This window comes from Mustela nigripes, chromosome 7 (genome assembly GCF_022355385.1).
Source record: "Mustela nigripes isolate SB6536 chromosome 7, MUSNIG.SB6536, whole genome shotgun sequence".
NCBI lineage: Eukaryota > Metazoa > Chordata > Mammalia > Carnivora > Mustelidae > Mustela > Mustela nigripes.
Genome location: NC_081563.1, coordinates 123,781,163 through 123,800,780, shown reverse-complemented (window position 1 = coordinate 123,800,780; position 19,618 = coordinate 123,781,163). Strand labels below are relative to the sequence as shown.

The following is a 19,618-nucleotide window of genomic DNA, read 5'->3' as shown; positions in this document are numbered from 1 at the left end:
CTATGCAGACCCTAGTACATTTGGGGGAGTCAGTAAGTGGCTAATGATATTCGTGGTAATTGGCAGTGATTGAAGGGGGGTTTCAGAGGAGAGGCCTTGCTGAGGTGGGGCGGCAGCGGAGAGCCTTATGGTTGATGGTCAGTGGCTGGAGCCCTCCTACTCTTGAGATTGGGGAGCAGCATGTGGCCCAGGGTCGGAGGGAACCCCTTCCAGCAGATTAGCATCCCTGCCTGCTCCATAGCCCCAGAGGGAGAGTGGGGCGGCACTGCTTGTCGGCTGGCCCCAGTTTACAGACCTTGGCCCCCCGAGGGCTGGCCAGTAGAGACCCAGTTAGACCAGTGGTTCTCCAAGTGTGGCCCATGGATCAGCTGCCTCAGTTTCTCTCAGAAACCTGTTAAAAGTGCAAATTCTTGGCCCCACCCCAGACTGCTGGGGGTGGAATCCAGTGATCCTTCAGGAAGCTTTCTGGGTGATTTCTGATGGGTGCTGCAATGTGAGAAACACTGTTTCAGAAGGAAATAGCCCTGACCTTGGAGTCAGATGCACCAATCTCTGAGTCTTGGTGCAACCACCTGTTGGCTGTGTGGCTTTGGGCATGTCATTGTGAACCTCTCTGGAGATCAAGTTCTTTGTCTATAAAACAAGGGTGGGAGACTCAAGAGGCGGTCTGTAAGGTACGTGCTCTGTTAGCCACATTTTGTTCTCGGATCTCTACGGGTTATGGATGGTCTTAGTCTTCTTGGCTTTGAAATGGGCTGTTTCAACTGCAGAGAACTTTTTTGCCACTCCTTCTCTACCTGCCTGGCTCCCGAATTACGAAGGCCTCAGTGTAGAGTCTGAACTCTACACTGTGTTCTAGGAAGTTGTTGTTTTTCTTTTTATACCGCTCCCCAAATCAAGTCTGGGTTAGATCTCTCTCCATGTCCACACCCACATCCCAGAGCCCCCACATCCTTCTCATGGCTGCTCACTTGTCTGTAACCGGCACCGGGGCAAGGACTATCGTGCTGATGACTGTTTCTCTGGAAAAGGTCCAGCACATCATGCATGTGTAAGTAACATCTGAGGTTAGAACCGATTCCTTCGGTTTATAGACAGCTTGGTTCCAGTGGACTTTGGGAGAAAATGTGTGGAGGGGATAGTCTTCATGCTTGGATCCAGATGGGGGAAACAGAGGCATAGAGAGGTACGAGCGAGCGGACTTAGGGAGGCAGTGGCAGGGAGAATGCATGGAAAAGAAGACCCCAGTGGGAGAGGATTGGAGGGGAGGGTGCTGTAGGGTTGGGGTACAGACCATCTGTAGCATGTCTCTGTGGGGGCAGAGAGGCCCACCTGATGGTGGCATCAGAGAGTGTAATACCCTGACCCAGGCGAGCACGAGGTGGTCAGCCAGTGGAGAGCAAAAGAACGTGATGGCATCTTTTAGCCAGCGTTCCCGGTGAGAGGTCTATCCTGGCACCACCAGGGTAGGCCTTTTGCAGGGCTCAGAGGGGCTCGGAACCTTTATTTAGAGATTTATTTATGACGGACAGGGTTAAGGACCTCCTTCAGAAAGAGATGGACACTCTCTCCAGAAAAAAGGCAGATCTGTTGATCTCGCCTCTCAGCAGGTGCGTGATCAGGTTGCTGTCCGAGTCAGACCCCGTCGTTAGGAGGGGAGGTGGAGGTGTCAGGTGAGGAGAAGGCAGGCTTGAGTCCCGCATGCTTCTCCGAGCCCTGGTATTTTAAAGCTTGGGAAATAATAGCAGTGACCCAATTTAGTAACGTGAAGGCAAGACAGCACTATTTTAACAGGCTTAGTCATCTCTCCGCTTCGCTTCGCCTTTTTTTTTTTTTTCCTCTCCCCTCCACTTCCATTTGTGTCTTTTCCCATTGCAAATATACGAGGGTAATAATCCCGTATTTTCCATGGAGCATGGCAAACATGCTATATATAAGACACAGTTGAACATTCTGTGAGTGTAATTGGAGCATAAATGTAACTAATCAAAATATTATCATGCCAATGGATGTGTGAAGAGTTTGGAGATTTAAAATATATATATATACATATATATATATATTTTAGTTCCATGTCATTTCAATTTAAGAGATTTAGAGCTGCAGAAGCAAAGGACTCAGCCCAATGACTGTCAGGAACGATTTGGGGTCTGACAATGTTACAGGCAGCCCTGTTGTTCTCTTTACTCTTAATATGGCAGCAGCCTGACAACTGATTTTCTTTTTGTTCTTTCCTCCCACACCTTGCCCCTCTTCCTGCCTGCCCTCTGCTCCCCATGGCACTGGCCCCTAACCCCGGGGAGCTGGAGATCCCTCCTTGCCTCCCAGCCAAGCGCACGCCCCCCTCACGTGCAGGAGCCCAGAGCTAAAGGATGAGCAGGATTTCCTGCATTTGCATCTTGGCTCTGCTACTGGCTGTGTGGCTTTGGGAGAGTTACCTAATCTCTCTGTGCCCCAGTTTCTTCATTTGTATGAGGAAGATGAGAACAGCAGCTAGGCAGAGGGCTGGTATTCGAATTGAATGCACATAAGTAACATGTGAGAGTGTGTGTGTGTTGCTGTTAATTAGTGGGCATGGTATGGATGGAAAGGAGCTCTTGGGGGGACATAAAAATCACTGGGTTTCTCCAGAAGCAGGACCCAAGGTAAAGGGTCTTTCCTTTTCACCCCCACCACCCCGAAGGAGCCTTGATAGAAAATCCAAGCCAGTCCTGACTGCTTGCCCGCCACTGACTAGTTCTGTGACCATACAACTTGGGAACCACAGGCTTTGCTAGCTGCACACGTCTGATGCAGGTGAAGAAATGGAGCGAGAATTCTTGGCTCCCAGAGGCACTGTGTTTCTGAAACAGGTTCACAGGAGAGGGTGGGAGTCCAAAGGGAGAGTGGCATCTGCCCTTCAATTCTGTCTTGACCTTGTCTGAAGAGTTGTGATATTTCCCACCTCAAAGAGCCACTAGAACAAGCCTTATGTCTCCCCTGCCGTCCATGCTGGGTGTTGCAGAGTTCTCACTTGGGTCATGCGTTGGGTTGCGTCGTCTTCCCGGTGATAACACGGATTTTTTCCTGCCGGGATGTTGAGCTACGCTGGGATGCTGGGGGAGGCGAGCCGTGGAGTTGTGGAAGAGGGTAGCCCAGGTCCTGGGGTGTCCTATAGGGTTGTGTTGGGGGGCCTTTCTCATCACAGCATCCTAGTAAGTTCTAGAAGAGGAGCGTTGGGTGGAGGACTTTTGTTTTTGTTTGGGGTATGGAGGGGATGAGAAGTACTTAAGGGGTGGCCCAGGGCTTCCACTGTATTCTGCTTTGTCACCATCTCCTCCCTCTCCCCCTGCTCAGTGTCCTTCTCCTCATCTGTGTTTCTCCTTCGGTACCGCCCCCTCCGCTGCCCTGCCTCTTCCCGGCTGTGTGCTCCTCTGCTTTCTCTTTTCTTTCCTTCCTTCCGCCTCCTCTCCCTCCCTTGCTACTCTTTCTCCCTCCCGCTTCCCCTCTGCTGTCATCATTTTCTCAGGAATGGGGAAGGAGCGCAGGCAGCCCAGGGGCCTGATCTCCGGGCACACATGCCCGTGGACAGACCCCCTTCCAATAGCACCTTCAAACCAAATTGCCTGGGGTTAATTCCGTTTTTAAACGACCTCATCCATACCTACGTGGGTTATCAGATAGTGTTTCTTGGAAACGTGCCTTTAACGCATTTGCATATGAAATGTTTAAACCCCAACTTATTGGTCTGAATGAATGATTACAGAAATGGTTATGACTTGTTCACACAAATTGACTCTGACAAAATGTCCACAATGCTCAGTTCCTTTGAAACTTCAGGAGGTATTTTCCTTGTTTTAAATAGATATTATATATCCATTAAGCCATAATAAATCCCTCCTCCCCATTTTCTGGTGTATTAGAAAAGAAGGAAATTTCTTTCCTTTTTAATTTTTTGGATACATGATAATTAGAGTGCTTTCATTGATACTATGGATAAAGTTGAATGATAATATTTGTTATTCTGGCTATTTTAAACTGTTGTGTTTTTGAGTAGCTTTTAGTGATGGTTAGTTTTCCTGATACTGTTGGTGGAAATGTGCGTCTTTTCTATGTTCATTTTCTTACTTTATAGTGCCTTGTGTTTTGGGGTGCTTTTGGTGCCCCCTCCTCTTTATATTGCTACCAGAGAGCTAAACGTCAACATTCTGGACTGCTAAACATAGCCTTGTCCAGAATAGATAGGATCAGCAGCATGGGAATATGTAATCTCTGGGCCTTAGCGAAAGCCAGTGACAGTAAGTGGCATTTAAGTAGTTTAATGAAGGACCCTGGCTGGGCTGGGCTGGGGAGATTTCAGGAGTTAGCATTACCTGAGCAGAAACCCAGAAGCACGGAAGTGTGCTGTGTATTAGTTTCCTGTTGTTGTTATAACAAATCTTGACAACTTCAGGGGCTAAAAGTAACACAGATTTTTTTATTGTATAGTTCAGGAGGGCAGAGATCCTGAATGGTTTGCCCTGGGCAAAAATCAAGGTGTCTGTGGGTCTGTGTTCATTCCCAGAGGCCCTAGGGTAACAATCTGTTTTCTTGCCTTTTCTGGAAAGTTCTTGGAGGCCCTCCTGGATTTCTCGGCTCATGGCTCTCCCTTCATCTTCAATGCCAGTGGCAGAGCCTCTTCCAGTCCCTCCCTGATCTTGCCTCTTCTGTCTCTCTTGCCTGGAGTAATCCACCCCCATCCTGGGGTCCTCTGGTTGGCAACCTGAACTCTGATTCCCCTTTGCCATGTTAAGGTCTCATTTTCACTGGTTCTGGAGGCCAGAACATGGACATCTTTGGGAGACTGGACGACCACTGTGCAGGCACAACCCCCTCATCCTCCGTGTTCCTGGCTTTAAAACAGGGATAGCATGGTGCCACCTCACCGGGGTGCCCAGAGATACATACATCAGTGCCTGGCCTATTCTGCGTTCTCAATAAACATGAGTAATGTTCAACATCAAGGGCACTGGGCCCATGGACCTCTGCTACTGGCCATTTCTTATTAACCTGGACTGAGTCAAGTCCAGTTTTTCACTTAAGAGTCACTGAAAACAGTTACAAAATTAAAAGTTTGATGTGGAGCTTTCATTGTCCCATTTTTCTAGATGAGGCCCAGTGAGTTTTACTGACTTGCTTGTTCCAAGTTGCACAGCTGAGAAACCGCAGCAGCCGCACTGAAAGCCGCCAGCTCTCCCGGCTGCGGCGCCAGCCCTCGCTCCGTGCCATCCCAGCTGCCTTGGCTTGGGGTGGCGCCGGGGTCCCTGCCGCCTTCCGCTCCCTGCGCGTCGGTGCTGGCGCTGGGAGCTGGCAGGGCCACCTGTCTGCAGGGATGGCTCTGAGCTCTTGGAGCTCCAGGCCCTCAGCTGCCAGTTGCCTGAGCACACTCATGTAATCTTAATGAACAATGTGCAAAGCCATTAAAAACTCAATTAGGGCTTTCTTTTCACTGCCGATGTGAGGAAAGGCAATCCTGAGGTGCTCATGTGTAAACACAATAGCCGCCATCTGCCACAGAGAAGCGTTTCCCCTCCAAAAAGGGGGTCTGTGTTGCAGACGCATCAATAACGGGGCGCGTATCAAGGCGTTATTATGCACGGAGGGAAAGAATGCAAAATTTATGGCTAGCCAGAGAGTACTTCCTGGTTTAATTCCACAATTTTCGGTGCTATGTATAATAACTATGAGGATACTAATGCTGTTTTATGTTCCTTATCACGTCAGTGGATTTTGGGGGGAAGAAAAGGAGATGGAAAAAGAATATATTTACAGTCTTCCTCTTTCTTGTTTCTGACTGATCTTGGCGCAATGACTGGCTTATTTTTGATCTCCAGGAAACTGACAGCCCCGGGGTGATATTAATTAAGCCAACCTGTTGATCAAAGAGGGCCCCACCGAGCTGCTGGTAGATGAGGGCTCTCATGACTTAACCATCTCCAAACGGCAGGCCTGGGCTCCACTCAGAGATCCGGCTTCCTTCCTTTACAGAGGATGTGGCCGGATCTCTACAAGGTGCATGTTGGGGCAGTGGGGAGTATAGATCCCACTCTCCCCAAAGACACTATGCTTGCGTGGCTGAATGTTCTGGCTTTCAGTGTCTGGGCCTTTGCACATGCTGTTCCCTCTTTGAAATGCTATCTCAGATTACCACCAGACGCACATCCAGGAAAGGAATCCCGATGGGGAAAGAGGAGAGGCTCTCCTAGACCCTACTGTGGGGTTTTAAGCTGTAAACCTTCTAGGATCTCTTCACATCCAGTGATGTACACTAACCAACTGAGGATATTCCTGGGGAAGGGGTGCTGGGAGAGAGGCAAACTGGACCATGTGCTGTTAGGATATCCTAGTATACACTCAGTTGTGTCCTGCAGACAGGACAGGGACCTGTTGTAGGGGGTGACTACAGGGTCACAGCGGAGGAGAAAGTTTGTCTCAGAGGGCAATGCCTAGTGGAGTTCAAGGGGCAGTGGCCCTGCATGAGCTGAGCCTGCCCCATGATGGAGGAGCAGAAAACAGACCTTGTAAGTTGGCAGAAGGAACTGTCTCTTGAACCTTACTGACTTTGGGGCCAGAGCAGGTCTGTTGCGTATCCCCGAGGGTGTATCTCAGCAGATAGATGCTGGCAAGGACCCTCCCCTTCCCTGAGAAACCACAGCTGAAAATGAGTGCCCTTGGGGGCTCTAGGCTGGAAGTGCCTCGAGGACTGCAGGCTTGACATTGTTAATTCAGCCGCCAGGGAGCACGTGCCTGGGGGACTCGGAGCAACACATGCGGCAACACATGCGGAAGATTGCTGGGAGCTGGAGTTTGTGCCGGGACATGAACAGGGTGGCAAGCTGGCCAGATCCCACCACTGGGGCTTCTCATTCTGCGCTCGCTGGCTGGAGACTTCTGCTGTCTATGCGTTCTTCATACCCTGGCTCCATGTCACCTGTGCCTAGGAGATGCCCTGACCCCCCCCCCCCACCCCGGTCAAGTTCATCACCCTTCTCTCTGTGATGTCATCCCGTCTGTGCTCTACTCCAAAGCTGTCCTTTCGGATGCATGAGGCCAGATCCTGTTTGGTCTGCTGTGATTTGAGGCCTTGTCTCTGCTGCTGCCCTCTCCATAGTGGGCTCTCTCAGGCTGGGCCCCTGAACCCTGGGTCAGTGACTCACGGGCTTCTAGTTCAGAAATGGGAGTCAGGTGCTCCTGCTTTGTGGAACCCAGAACGTGTGTCTGAGTCTTACCCACAGAGCGGGCTGGGAAAGAAGGCATCTGGCCTCTTCTGTTTCTGTGGGGGAAGGGAGGTCCTACTTCAAAGTAGGGGAGTTCCCAAATGCAAGGAGGTAGTTCACATACTGGGTGACCAGACCACCAGGACACTTTCGCTGGGTCATCAGTCTGATTAACCTGGGGTGGGGGTAACCATGCAGACGTCATATGTGGGGAGCAGTGTGTGACTGATGTTCACAGTGGCCAGCAGCCCTGAGGAGTTTCTACTGCTGAAGGGTGGACCTCCCCTACTTGGAACCCTAAAACTTTCTCATTTTTTTTTCTCCAAATTGAGAGCCAAATGAGAGGACCCTGCCTTTCATTTTCATTCATGCCCACTTCCAAGGCTTTGGTGATGAGCAGATCTCATGGTGCAAGGAATCTTCTACACTCATGGGCGAGCACTCATATTCTCCCAGGCTACCTGCAGTCGACAGCCTCCACCAGCCGCTTTAATTGGGCCTTGTGCCTCTGGTCCACTGGCTTGGGAATCCATATGTGTTTATGTTAATATGAGTGTCTGATGACCGAGTAACAGTCCTCCAAAGATGACCATGTCCTTGTCCCTGGAACCTCTGCACGTTACATTATGGGGCAAAGGGATTTGCAGAAGTGATTCAGTTAAGGATATTGCAACAGGGAGATCATTCTGGATTCTCCTGGTGGACCCAGTGTGTATGAGTCCTTCTGAGAGGGAGGCAGGAAGACCAAAGTCAGAGACAAGAGAGTTGACAGTGGAGCTTGAGGTTGGAGTGAGGTCCTTTCGAAAAGGAGGAAGGGGCCAGGAGCCAGGGCATGTTGGCAGCCTCTAAAGCTGGACAAGGAAATCGAACATCTTCTGAAGCCTCTAGAATGAAAACAGCTCTACCAACACCTTAATTTTAGGCTTCTGACCTACAGAACCATGTAAGAATAAATTTCAAAAGTTCTGTTAAGCCCCTGCACTTGTGGTAATTAGTTATAGCAGTCACAGGTCACCAAACCAGTACCTAAATCTTGTATCCCCTGAGCTTTTACCTGCTTGACTTTTGGGCCTCTGTCTGCTCTCAGAAGGCTCTCCCTTGTCCTGAGTGATGAGATCAGTTGCATTGGATGTTTCATGTCGAGAAGGAACCCTTTCTGGACTCGTTGGGAAGCCCACTCCCACAAGCTGCTTCTTGGAGAGCATCAGCAGGGCTGCTGCTAAGTCCTCTCCCCAGGGCTGCAGTACCCCTGCCCTCCTGCTGGGGGTGCCACCTGCTGATGCTGACTTTTCACCCTGTCACCTTGTGTCACTGGGACTCCAGAGCAGCACTGCTCATTCCTCTGGTTTCACCAAGACATTCCTGAGCAGGACTCCGTCCTGCTGTACCTTTCTGGCCTGCACCCTGCCCTCCTTTGTGGGTAGGTGCACGGGAGCGGTGGGCTGGGCAGTCATAATTTTGTGTCCTTTTTTTTTTTATGTTTCCAATGATCTTGCCTATTCTCTCTGAGCTGTGCCCCAAAGCACATACCTTTCTGTCTAGTCTAAAGGCTGCGACATGCGTATCAAATCACCCAGATAGACATGAAGGGCCAGAGTGGTGGTGGTGGTCATAGTAGTATTATTATGACCTTGACCCCACCTAGTGCTGGCCACCGAAGACAAGTGATCTTAATGAAGATCTAAGATATTTCTTGCTTTTTCAAGAGTTCATGCTCAGAGTGCGTGATTTTCCTTTTCTTCTTTCTTTCTGCTTCTCTTTACACTAGGACACTGCTCTTAGCAATGTCCCTCCTTGGAGCGTCTTGCGGCTTTGCTTAGTAACTATCATTTTTCATCTTATCCCCTTAAGTAAAGGGACTAGGAGGAAGCAAGGGCTCTGTGGGGGTGCCAGAACAATAACGCTAGCTGCGGAAATCAACGTCACAATTTCAGTGTCTTAATAACCCAGTAACAGTTTATTCCTGGTTTACTTAAAGCCAAAATAAGCATTCCTAATGGGTGAATGGCCTGTTCTCATGATCATGGTCATTCAGGGAACCAGGCTCCTTTGATTGTGTTCCATTTCTCTTGGAATCCTAGGCTTTCAGCTTGCTGGTGCATGAGAAAGACAATGGCACAGTGATTCTCACACCTTAGTGCGCATACAAATCCCTGGGGATCTTGAAAAAAAAAAAAAAAAGAACATTTGGATTTAGTAGACCTGGAGTGGGCCCTGAGATGCTGCATTTCTTCCCAACTCCCAGGTGATGCTGATGCTGCCAGTTCAAAGACGATCCTTTGAGAGACAAGATAACGGAAAGTGGAGGAATGGGGGTAGGGGTGAGGAGAGGGAGGTAGCTTTTATGAACCAAGCCTAGAAGTGGCACACTTTCCTACTCAGGCTCCCTTGGCTAGAACCCAGTGGCATGGCCCCACCAACCTCTAAGAGGCGGCCATGGAACGTAATCAGCGATGTGCCCTGAACAGCAAAGAGGACCCGTCTGTTCATCAACCTGCAATTTCTCCAAATGGAGGGTAGATGGAGGGCCAAGTACTGTGTCTCACCAGCTTTGTCTCCAGAGAGATGGAGCATCCTCGGCCAACACTGGGGCAGCAAGACAGAGAGCCGCCCTAAACATCTGTGCGTGGCTCTAGGTTATGTGGCTCTGCCTCCCCTGGGAGCCTGCCTCAAAACTGGAGCTGGGATGAAAAGAAGTAGGAGCCTGAGCTGGTGGGAGGGAAACCCTCCCGACTGTGCTGCAGAGTCTAGGCAGCCCGGTGTGGACTGCCGGGAGGACAGGAGCTGAAATGTCCATGGGGCGCCATGGGAGTGTGAATGGAGAGAGCCCGGCACAGCTCGCTTCTCTGGCTGCCTTCTCTTCCCATAGCTGTGCCACACTTCTGCGGCTGGGACAGTCACATTTCTTATGTCTTCCCAGGGAACCTGGAACCCTGTGGAATATAAAGCAGCAGATACAGGCATGGATGCTAGCTCAGTCTTCTTTCTGTACTATTTTCCCCGTGCAGTGGTTCCTTCCTCGCTGCCTCATGGGGGAGGTTATGGTAGCTAAGATACTACATCTGACAAGGGGCATCTCTCCACTTACCGCGTGTTTCTGCCAGGCCATCAACAAGGAGACTTGATTCTCTTGGAAATGTGGAGGGGGAGCTGCTTTCAGTGGCTCTTAGCCTAGGTGGTGGAAAGTTTTCTGACAGGTGAGGTGGCGAACGTCTGAGATCCTAGGTCCCTGTTTCTCTTAGTCCCCTTGCTTCTTGTGGGCTCATTTTGGGGATGGGTCTCCTCAGGGGTCCTCTGTGGCCATCCCTGGAGGATAGCTCTGGCCCTGGGGATCTGGATGGAGTCAGAAGGAGGGAGCCATGACCATTTTGATGCTGAGTGTGCGGGTGCAGAGAATAAAAGGTGGAAAGCCTAATTTGGCCTCAAATCCAAGATACTTTCTCTAATCCAGTTTTGTAAATAATGAAATAGTTTTGAACTCTCTCTCTCTCATGTATCTATATTTTTTAAGGTTTTTATTTATTATTTATTTATGTTTTTTGAGAGAGAGACAGACAAAGAGAGTGGCGCGGCTGGGGGCACTGGGAGAGAGACTCTGAAGCAGGTTCCGTACTGAGCATGGAGCCTGACTCAGGGCTCGATCCCACAACTGAGAGATCACGACCTGAACCAAAATCAAAAGCCGGATGCATGACTGACTGAGCCACCCAGGCACCCCCCTCCCGTATCTGTCCTTAAATTCGTTCAGAACCCAGGGAGGATGGGCTGTGGATGCCTGGTACCTTCTAGAACCCCAGCGAGCAGCAGATTGCCCAGCTCTTCTTAGCTGGCTGCTTTAGTCTTCCGGGTATTAGGGTGAATAAATGAGGCTACATTCTGAAGTGGCTCATCTCGACTGAGGATAAGCAGTCTTAAGGTTTCCTTCCGAATGGAAGATTTTAGTGGTTAAAATAAGATTTCAAAGCAACAGTGTTATTCTAGGTGGTAATATTCATCCCTGGATCCCCTGAGTTTATCTACTGTGTTTTATGATGCAATTTGTTTCCTAGCATCGTAGGGCTCTAAGTCACAGAGTTCGGCCCTCACAGTTGACTGTGGAATTTCCTTAGATGTCTCTTCCATCGTTCAGGTTCTGCTGAGCCACCTGTCATGGCAGGGAACTAACTCACTGTGTCTCCAGGCCATTGTTAGAAGGCCCTTTGAATGGAAATAGGTCTCCTGTGGTTTCTTTCCCCGGTCTGCCTCCGTGGCAAACAGCAGTGAGCTTTTATTCTCCTACTCATGGGTCTGAGCATGGATGGTGGACTGGAACATTGGAGTTGGGCGTGTTGACCGCATGGCTGTGCTCCAGGCTCTGTGGTGGGGATGGCCTGGTCCTTCAGCACTGGCTGAGCTCCCTTCTCCACCATGCATGTCTCCCCTTGATCCCCAGCTGAAAGGGGCAGCTTGCCAGGGCACGTTCTCCTCACCAAAGGTGATGGGAGAGCCAGAGGGCAAGCCCAGCTGGGGGTACATCTGTCACGCCTCTCGGTTCATCCTGTTGACGTCCTGTTGACCAAAGCAAGTGCAGTCCAACGTCAAGAGATGGAGACACGCCCTCTGCCTCTTCGGGGAGGCCCAGGACATGGACCGGGGAAGGTTGAAGAACTAGAAACAGCCATCAAATCTGTCAAAGCAACTCCAACGACGCTCGTTTCCTTTCTTTGGGCAGGCAACCTACTTAATGCTTGAAAAACGGTAGTCATGTTTGCTGTAGAGTGATAGTGTAAACGCTGAGTTGAAGAGAATCTGGGGTTCCTCCATCCCTTCCTAGCTGAGTGGCCCAGGGCAAGCCATTCAGTCTTTAAAGAAAATGAAAATCCTCTACCTCCCAGGGTCATTCTGAAGATTAAACTGAAAATAGTATATTAAAAAGACACCTAGCGTCACACTGGTACTCCTTAAGTGCTTAGTAAGTGTTACTTACCGTCCATTCCAGGCCGACCATCTTCCAGCTGGTTCTCACATTTCGCCAGAGTCTTCCTTGCTTACTTGAATATATTCTACTTTTTATATGTCCTCCTATGATACATAAACTCATGCCCTGTGCTGACTGCGGTATTAATGGATAGTTTGGAATTACTCCTCAGCCTGAGTGCAAGGGTCCTTGTGGAATGTGTTGGAACGATACCTCCTTATTACAGAGGATCTGCTTCTGAGACAACCCAAGCCCGCATGAGCTTATATGTCACATTTTACCCTTAGAGGCTGCAGTTAGCTGTACTCCTGGAGTTTTGTTCTATGTTTCCTTTAGGGCCTGCTGGATAGAATGCTTCTTCTGTAAATGTTTATAGACTGTCTACTTTGTAGAAATACTAGTACATGTTGCTGTCCCTTAATTTCAATTTTGATTTTTTTTTAAAGATTTTCTTTTTTTCATTTTGGAGAGAGAAAGAAAAACAAAAAGCCACGAGTGGGAGAAGGGCAGAGGAAGAGAGAGAATCCCAAGCCAACTCTGTGCCGAGCAGGCAGCCAGATGTGGGCTCAACCCTAGGAACCTGAGATTATGACTTGAGCTGAAATCAAGAGTTGAATGCTTAACTGACTGAGCCACCCAGGCACCCTGATCTCTTAATTTTTAAACTGCCTGTTGAGCAGGTTTTAGAATTCCTACTCTTTCTTCTTCTGTAACTGGGATGTGGCTTCCTCAGGATCAGCTGGGCCCTCGTAGAGTGACTTGATTTCCGACCCCCATGTTGATGGATATGACTGATTATCAGAAGGATTTTCTTTCTTTCTTTGTCTCTATTTTCCATCCCCTTTGTGCCTCTCCAGGCTCCTTCATGATGGTGAACAGCTCTGGGAGGGCCTCTGGCCAGAAGGCCCACCTTCTCCTGCCGACCCTGAAGGAGAATGACACCCACTGTATCGATTTCCATTACTACTTCTCCAGCCGCGACAGGTCCAGCCCGGGAGCCTTGAATGTCTATGTGAAGGTGAACGGCGGGCCACAGGGGAACCCTGTCTGGAACGTGTCTGGGGTCGTCACCGAGGGCTGGGTGAAGGCAGAGCTTGCCATCAGCACCTTCTGGCCACATTTCTACCAGGTATGGTGTTCTTTGGTTTGATTTTTTTTTTTAAAAAGTGATCCTAAATCTATAGACCTCTTGCCCTACCTAGAGTTTGTTAGTCAAGAAAGGACTTCATTTACTTACTCACCATGCATCTTGTGTTTACTGAGCCTCTCCTGGCCAGACCTGTGGGCGCAGAGATGGTCCAGCATGGCCCTTGCCTCCCTGGAGATCCTGCTCAGGAAGAGGAGACCCTCAATAAACACCCAGTTACTGTACAGTGGGACACAGCGGGCTCCACAGGATGCTGGGGGAACAGAGGCATTGACGCCTTTTACAAACTAATTGCTTACAACAGCCTGATGGGTGAAGTACTATTGTTAATTCCTGTTTTATGGATGAGAAATGTGAGGTTCTGAGAGCTGGGATAACTAGTCAAAAGATCACCACTCCCTCCCAGAGGAAGAGGGTATTTGGGGGAAGGCAATTAGGAAGGCTTCCAGGCAGAGGTGGCAGCTAGGCTGTCTTGAAGGATGAGTAAGTGATTATTGAGCAAGGAGGGAAAAGGCATGTGATTTGTCAGGGCTAGTGCATGCCAGGGGCTGGAGGAGCAAGGGAGAGAGTTTTTGCAGAGTTTGGAAGCTGCCGCTTGTTTAAGGCTGAGACACAAAGGAGGTACGCAGGTGCCTAAGCTTGCCGAGGTGAGTAGGTTGTGGCTGGCTTTGAATGCCAGGCCACGGAGAGGAAGTGTGAGCCCTCCCCGAGAGCAGTGCTCCTCAAACTGTTGGGAAAGACCAGTGTTTTCCATTCAACTCCTTGTGGACCAGCACTTTCATAACTGTAGTAAAAATGTCTCAGCAATGCCACCTCCTTGCCCTGGCTTCTAAACACGTCTCCCACTTGGCCGCCTTCTCTCCGTGTGGACGGAGAACACACGCGGCACAAGCTGTAGTCAGTCCCCGGAGGGCGCCCAGGGAAGCCCAGCTGCGGGCCCACTTGGCCTGGGACTCTTGAAAGCTTTTCTTTTTTAAAAACCGCTTTATGTATTTATGTACGTTTCAGAGAATTTACCCATGTAAGTGTGCAATCCGGTGATTTTTAGTAAATCTACAAAGTCGTGCAATCAGAGCCATCGGCCAGTTTTAGAACATTCTCATCATCCCAATAAATCCTTTTTGCCTATTTTGCAGTTATTGCCATGCCTACTGTTGAAAGGGTTTAAGTCAGGAGGTGACATAGTCAGACGTGCATTTGGGGGATATTTCCCTAGAGTCTGTCTCAGCTTTGTGGCAAGAAAGTGGACCGGAGGCTGGCAAGGTTAGTGGTGGGAACTTCTGAGACATCCTTCAGTTTAGCGTCTGTGGACTGGGTTCAACAGGGGGACTGTGCAGGCAGCCACAGATAATATATAAACGAGTGGAAGCATGCAGCTGTGTTCCAATAAAACTTTATGTATAAAAACAAGAGGTGGGCCAGATTTGACCTCCAGGCCATTGTTTACTGAACCTTGAAGTAAGTAGTAAAACTGAGGTCTAGAGATGGGTACTGAAGTCCAAGAGCACACAGCAAATCATTGGGAAAGCTGAGACCAGAACCCGGATGCCTAAACCCAAGACTTCCCCTCCATATAACTGAGTATAAATAAAGTAAGTGTGTCTGTAAGTCCATGGATACCCCCAGTGAAGCCATAGGGCTCCAGTTAGAAAACCCTTATCTAGGGCCTGACGCAAAAGGATTATAGGATAGGGACACAGGTACACATGTAATGAGCAGGAAAAGTGATCCAGGACAGGGACAGTGTCAGTGTTGGCCCTGGTCTTTGAAGGGATACAGAGGGGAAAGAGGACATCTCTTGGGCATCCCCTTTGTCCCAGATCTGTGGTAACCTTATTGCCTTTCATTGACCTGCGTAGTAACTCCTTGTGTTGGAGAGCAACATGTCTTGTGTTCTAGAATAGGGCATGCCCTCGGTAGACTGGACGTTCCCATAATCCTCCCTAGGTCCTCTGGCACCAAGCTCAGTTTTCTGCTTTGGGGGGGAAAAAAGCACATTATAAGAATCTTCCACTCACTAGCCGTGTAATGTTGGATGTGTCCTGTCATCATTCTGAATCAGTTCCCACATTTGTAAAATGGAGAAGGAAATAGGTATGGTGAAGAGTTCTGCAGACTGAAGGAGATAGCATATGTATTAACCAATGTGTCAGGCTGGTGGCGGGCCTCAGCGACTGTTGGAAGAAAGGGAGGAGGAACAGAGGGAGGAACAGGAGATAGAGGAAGGGAGAAGGATGTCTTCGGTGAAGAAATCCCCACCGTGATTGAGCTGTCCTCTGTAAGTTCTGTATCCTTCCCTGTGATGAGCAGCCTCATCTGGGAGAATTTTCCGATTCCTAACTTGTTGGGCCCTTCCAACATCATTCCATTACATTGTATCCTCTGCTCTGAGCTGGTGGGGAGAAAGCCACTAATGTACTAAAAGTAACAGTTTAGGACAGAAACTTCTCTCTTTCTGTGACACACACACACACACACACACACACACACACAGCCACTAGTGCATAGTCTGTGGCCACACACCCAGAGGGGCACACACAGGTGCACCTGCACGCTCCAGGAGTCACTACCCACGCATACATCGGTGGGGGGGGGGGGGACAGAAGAAGGGACTGTCAGGAGAGTCAAAGACGCTTGCAGAGCGGTTTTGAAAATTCATCAGCCCCTGAGCTCTGGTCCTGTATGTATGATTCTGTGGACTAACCACAGTTTCAGTTTTCAGCCGTGCTGGGACGCAGATCCTGTTGGCTTATGTATTCATTTATTAAAGTCATATTTCATAGTTCCAAAATTGACTTTTAGTTCCATAACGAACAGGGAAATTTCATCTCTCCTATTAGGGTTTCTGTGGCACCAGGGTCTCAGCAGGGCCGGGGATGAATGGCCCCTGACCGTATACCCCCACACCTGCCTCCTCCCGGAAGAGCAGGGCCTTATTAAAACCGCTTAAGCTCTGCTTTAGATCTGGGCCCTCTTGCAGGTGATATTAAGTCTGTTTTATGTTTTTAATGATTCTGAACTGTTCTGTCCCAAGATTTAGGAAAAAACAAGAGGAGTTCTTACTGGTTTGCGGCCACCTGTTTACTCCGTGTTCCAGCACCTGCCTGGTTGAAGTTGCCCTTTATTTAGTGCTTGTAATTTCTATGTAGACCCATGAAATCTAGGGCCTGCCAGGCTTGGATTCCACGAGGCTTGAGGTCCCGTCCTTTTCTCAAGGATGGGGCACTAGCTTCCAGCACTCTGGAGGCTTAGTGATTCCCGTGTAATTTTGGGGGGGTGCATCTCACACCCTTCACATCCTCCCATCTCCTCTCTTTCACCTCCCCTTTCTGCTGAGCAGCGAGCTCTCCTCATTGTATTCCGGCCTCCTGGGGCTAGGGTAGGGGAGAGGCGCTCTTGATTTCACCCTGAGCAACCCCTCTCCATGGAAATACGTAGTCCTCTTCCTAAGAGAGGTGCTGGCGAGCCAACATTTTTCTCTCTTTGGAGAAGATGTTTGCAGCCCTTCAGACTTTGGCTGTACAGATTCTCTGCTCAAGGACTACAGAAGGTGAGGAAAGAGTACCCACTCCTCTAAACCGTGTCCTGACCTATCCGTTCCGTCCCCCGACATGCATACAAGCTGCTTTTTGGAGAGGTTGAGGGTGACTCATCTCTGAGCCTCTCTTGGGAAAAAATAATTCCTGACTTCATTCATGCTCATGCCTGGGGAGAGGTTTGTGCCCCTCCGTGCAAGCATTAGGAGGTCTCTAAGGTTCTACAGGCTGGGCACTTGTAGCTGATCCGAGGTCCATGTGGTGGCCTTCGGGTTGAAGAATGTCCTGCAGAGCTGGTAGCTTTCCTTGCCTAGGCCTTCTGTCCCATCCCCATCCTGTCTGGGCCCTTACCTCCTTATACTGACCTGGAGTATCCCTGGGTGTTGGCACGGGCTACTTCTGCCCTCCCTGCCCTGCCTGCCGCCTGTAACCAGCACTCTAGTAGCCTCTACAATTCTCTACCCACCTTGGTGCCAGCCTCATCGAGAGAGTTCAGTGTTGGGGGGACCCGCCTCAGCAGGTGAGTCCAGGCAGGCCTTCTTCCTTTCCTTTCCCTTCTGGCCCTATTTCTCATACATCCACTCTTGTGTCTCTGTTGTGGATGCCTCACTCCCCAGGCATTGAGGGCTCTATCTCATGGCAGCTTGCATGATTTTTATTTAAAAAAAAAAAAAAAAAAATCTAGTTCTGGAGTGGCAAACCCAAGACAAGGCCCTCTTGGCTCCTGCGTGCTTTGTGAGCATTTTGCTGTGAGTGATCTGGCAGTGAAAGGGAGGACTTGTTCCAGTTCTGTCCCAGGAAGTACTGTATTCTCAGCTGTATCCCCAGCCTGCCCTGTGGTAGAAATGTCCCATGGACCCTAGTTCTAGGATCTTAGGAGTCTGGAGAGTTCATCAAGGAATTTGTGGGCTGCCATGGTCTTTTTCTCTGTACCTCTGTACTTACTCCCCATCACTGTTCCCATCTCCCTTGGTTCCTGCAAGCACATGTGGCTCTTTATTTCCATGTAACCCCATGTAGACCCAAAGTCTAGCCTGGGCCAGTTTCTGACCGTGGGGGCTCCTATCAAAGACTCCGTTGAGTGTAGGAATTTCAGTGGAAGCTTGAGGTGGAGACTAGATTGGGTGGTTATGTTGGGTGGTCCATTAGCTTCTTACTTTCCCCAGACCTAGCATCGTTCCCTGGGATTGCTCCTCTTACTGTCCATCCCTCTACCCAGACTAAGAACAACAATAATAGTAACATTTATCAATATCTTACCATGTATATTGCAAACCCTTTACAATTCTTTCCCTTGTTTCTTATGGCATATGTTTCTCCCATGTTTGAGAAACCCAAGTCTAACCGACCCCGAGACTTCACACACACACACACACACACACACACACACACATACTCAAGAGGAATTCTGATAAGTGGAAGATTCTCTATCTCATTCTAGAATTGTTATTTCTGCAGAGGAAGGGAGAGAGAACAGTGAACAAATGTGTTTTCCTCTTACCCATCCTCCCATGACCAGCCTTGCGTCCATTAATGGAAACCTTGTTAATAATTACGATACGGGTTAGACACTGGGTCATGATTGCGAGAAACAGTCCGAATGTTAGCAGAGTTTAAGTTGTCCTTTGATTAACTGGAAAAAAAAAATAGAATTCTGCTTGACCAAGTGTTTTGGTTAAATGAGAATTGGACTGCTTTCCACTGAAGCCCAGTAATGGGTATGGCGGTGCACTATGTGCTGGGAGCCCCGGCCCTCAGCTCTCAGTCTACCTCTGGCTCTGCCTTTGAGCTTTGGTAACACAGCTGGCCCCATGTTTTAGGACTTTTGAGAGACTGGATTAAGACCGTGAAATAAATGGCCAACCTTTATTATTGTGGTTATATTTCAGCTTTTATTATTTTTATTATCGTTCAGCCTCAGTTGATGAAGTGTCCTTTCTGATCAATACCAATCCCTCACTGCAGTCCTAACCCCAGTTCACTCCTTCTAGAAGCTTGTTTCATTGATCCCCTCATCCCCTTGCGTGCTATCCTATTTCCTTGATTCATTTCTCTCAACTTGCCATTTGGCTTTAAATTTTGTTTCAGACTTCTGTTAACATACAGAACATACTTTGAAATCATAGTTATTATGGAAGGCATTACATATTTAAGAAATACATTTCAATTTTAAGATATTTATTTTTAAGCTTTTGTCATTAACTTTTCGCCTTAGAAAACATAGAAAATACATAGGCCCAAACGTATACAGTTTGTTCTTTAAGAGACTTTTTGAAGTTAATCTTCAACCTATAATCTGACATTTGAATTAAATAATATGTGTTTAGTAAAGGCATTTTTATTCATATTCATTATTATTTATGTCATCTTATTATTCATATATTCATAAGATATAAGCACATACTTCTAATTCTTTTTTTCTATTTGGCCCGAGTCTAAGATACGAATTAAAGTTTTCAAATTTTGTTTTTATTCCTCTTCATTTTCTCTTTTTAAATCTATTAACTTATGCATTTAAAGAATGACATTTTAATTCACTTAATTTTTTTTTCCAGTTTAAATTATACTTTGACACTTTTACATTATTTTTACAACAACTGTTTTCTGTTTATTTGCATTTTTCCATTATGCATTTATTCAATTTGTTACTTTTAAGTTAACTGGATCATTTTGCTTATCTTGTAGTGTACAATTAAATTTTGTTTATTTAGACAGTCTGAGACCTTTTCTCTATTTTAACCCA

General features: G+C 48.3%; 1 protein-coding gene across 12 annotated transcripts in view; it reads left to right on the top strand.

The window, feature by feature from the left end:
- PTPRT (protein tyrosine phosphatase receptor type T) overlaps nt 1–19,618 on the top strand; it is a 1,054,416-nt gene that overhangs the window by 332,756 nt on the left and 702,042 nt on the right. For all 12 annotated transcript variants that reach the window (XM_059407029.1, XM_059407023.1, XM_059407028.1 and 9 more), the window contains exon 3: nt 13,050–13,321. In XM_059407029.1, coding sequence (XP_059263012.1) covers nt 13,050–13,321 — 272 coding nt within the window. The remainder of the gene's footprint in view (nt 1–13,049; nt 13,322–19,618) is intronic.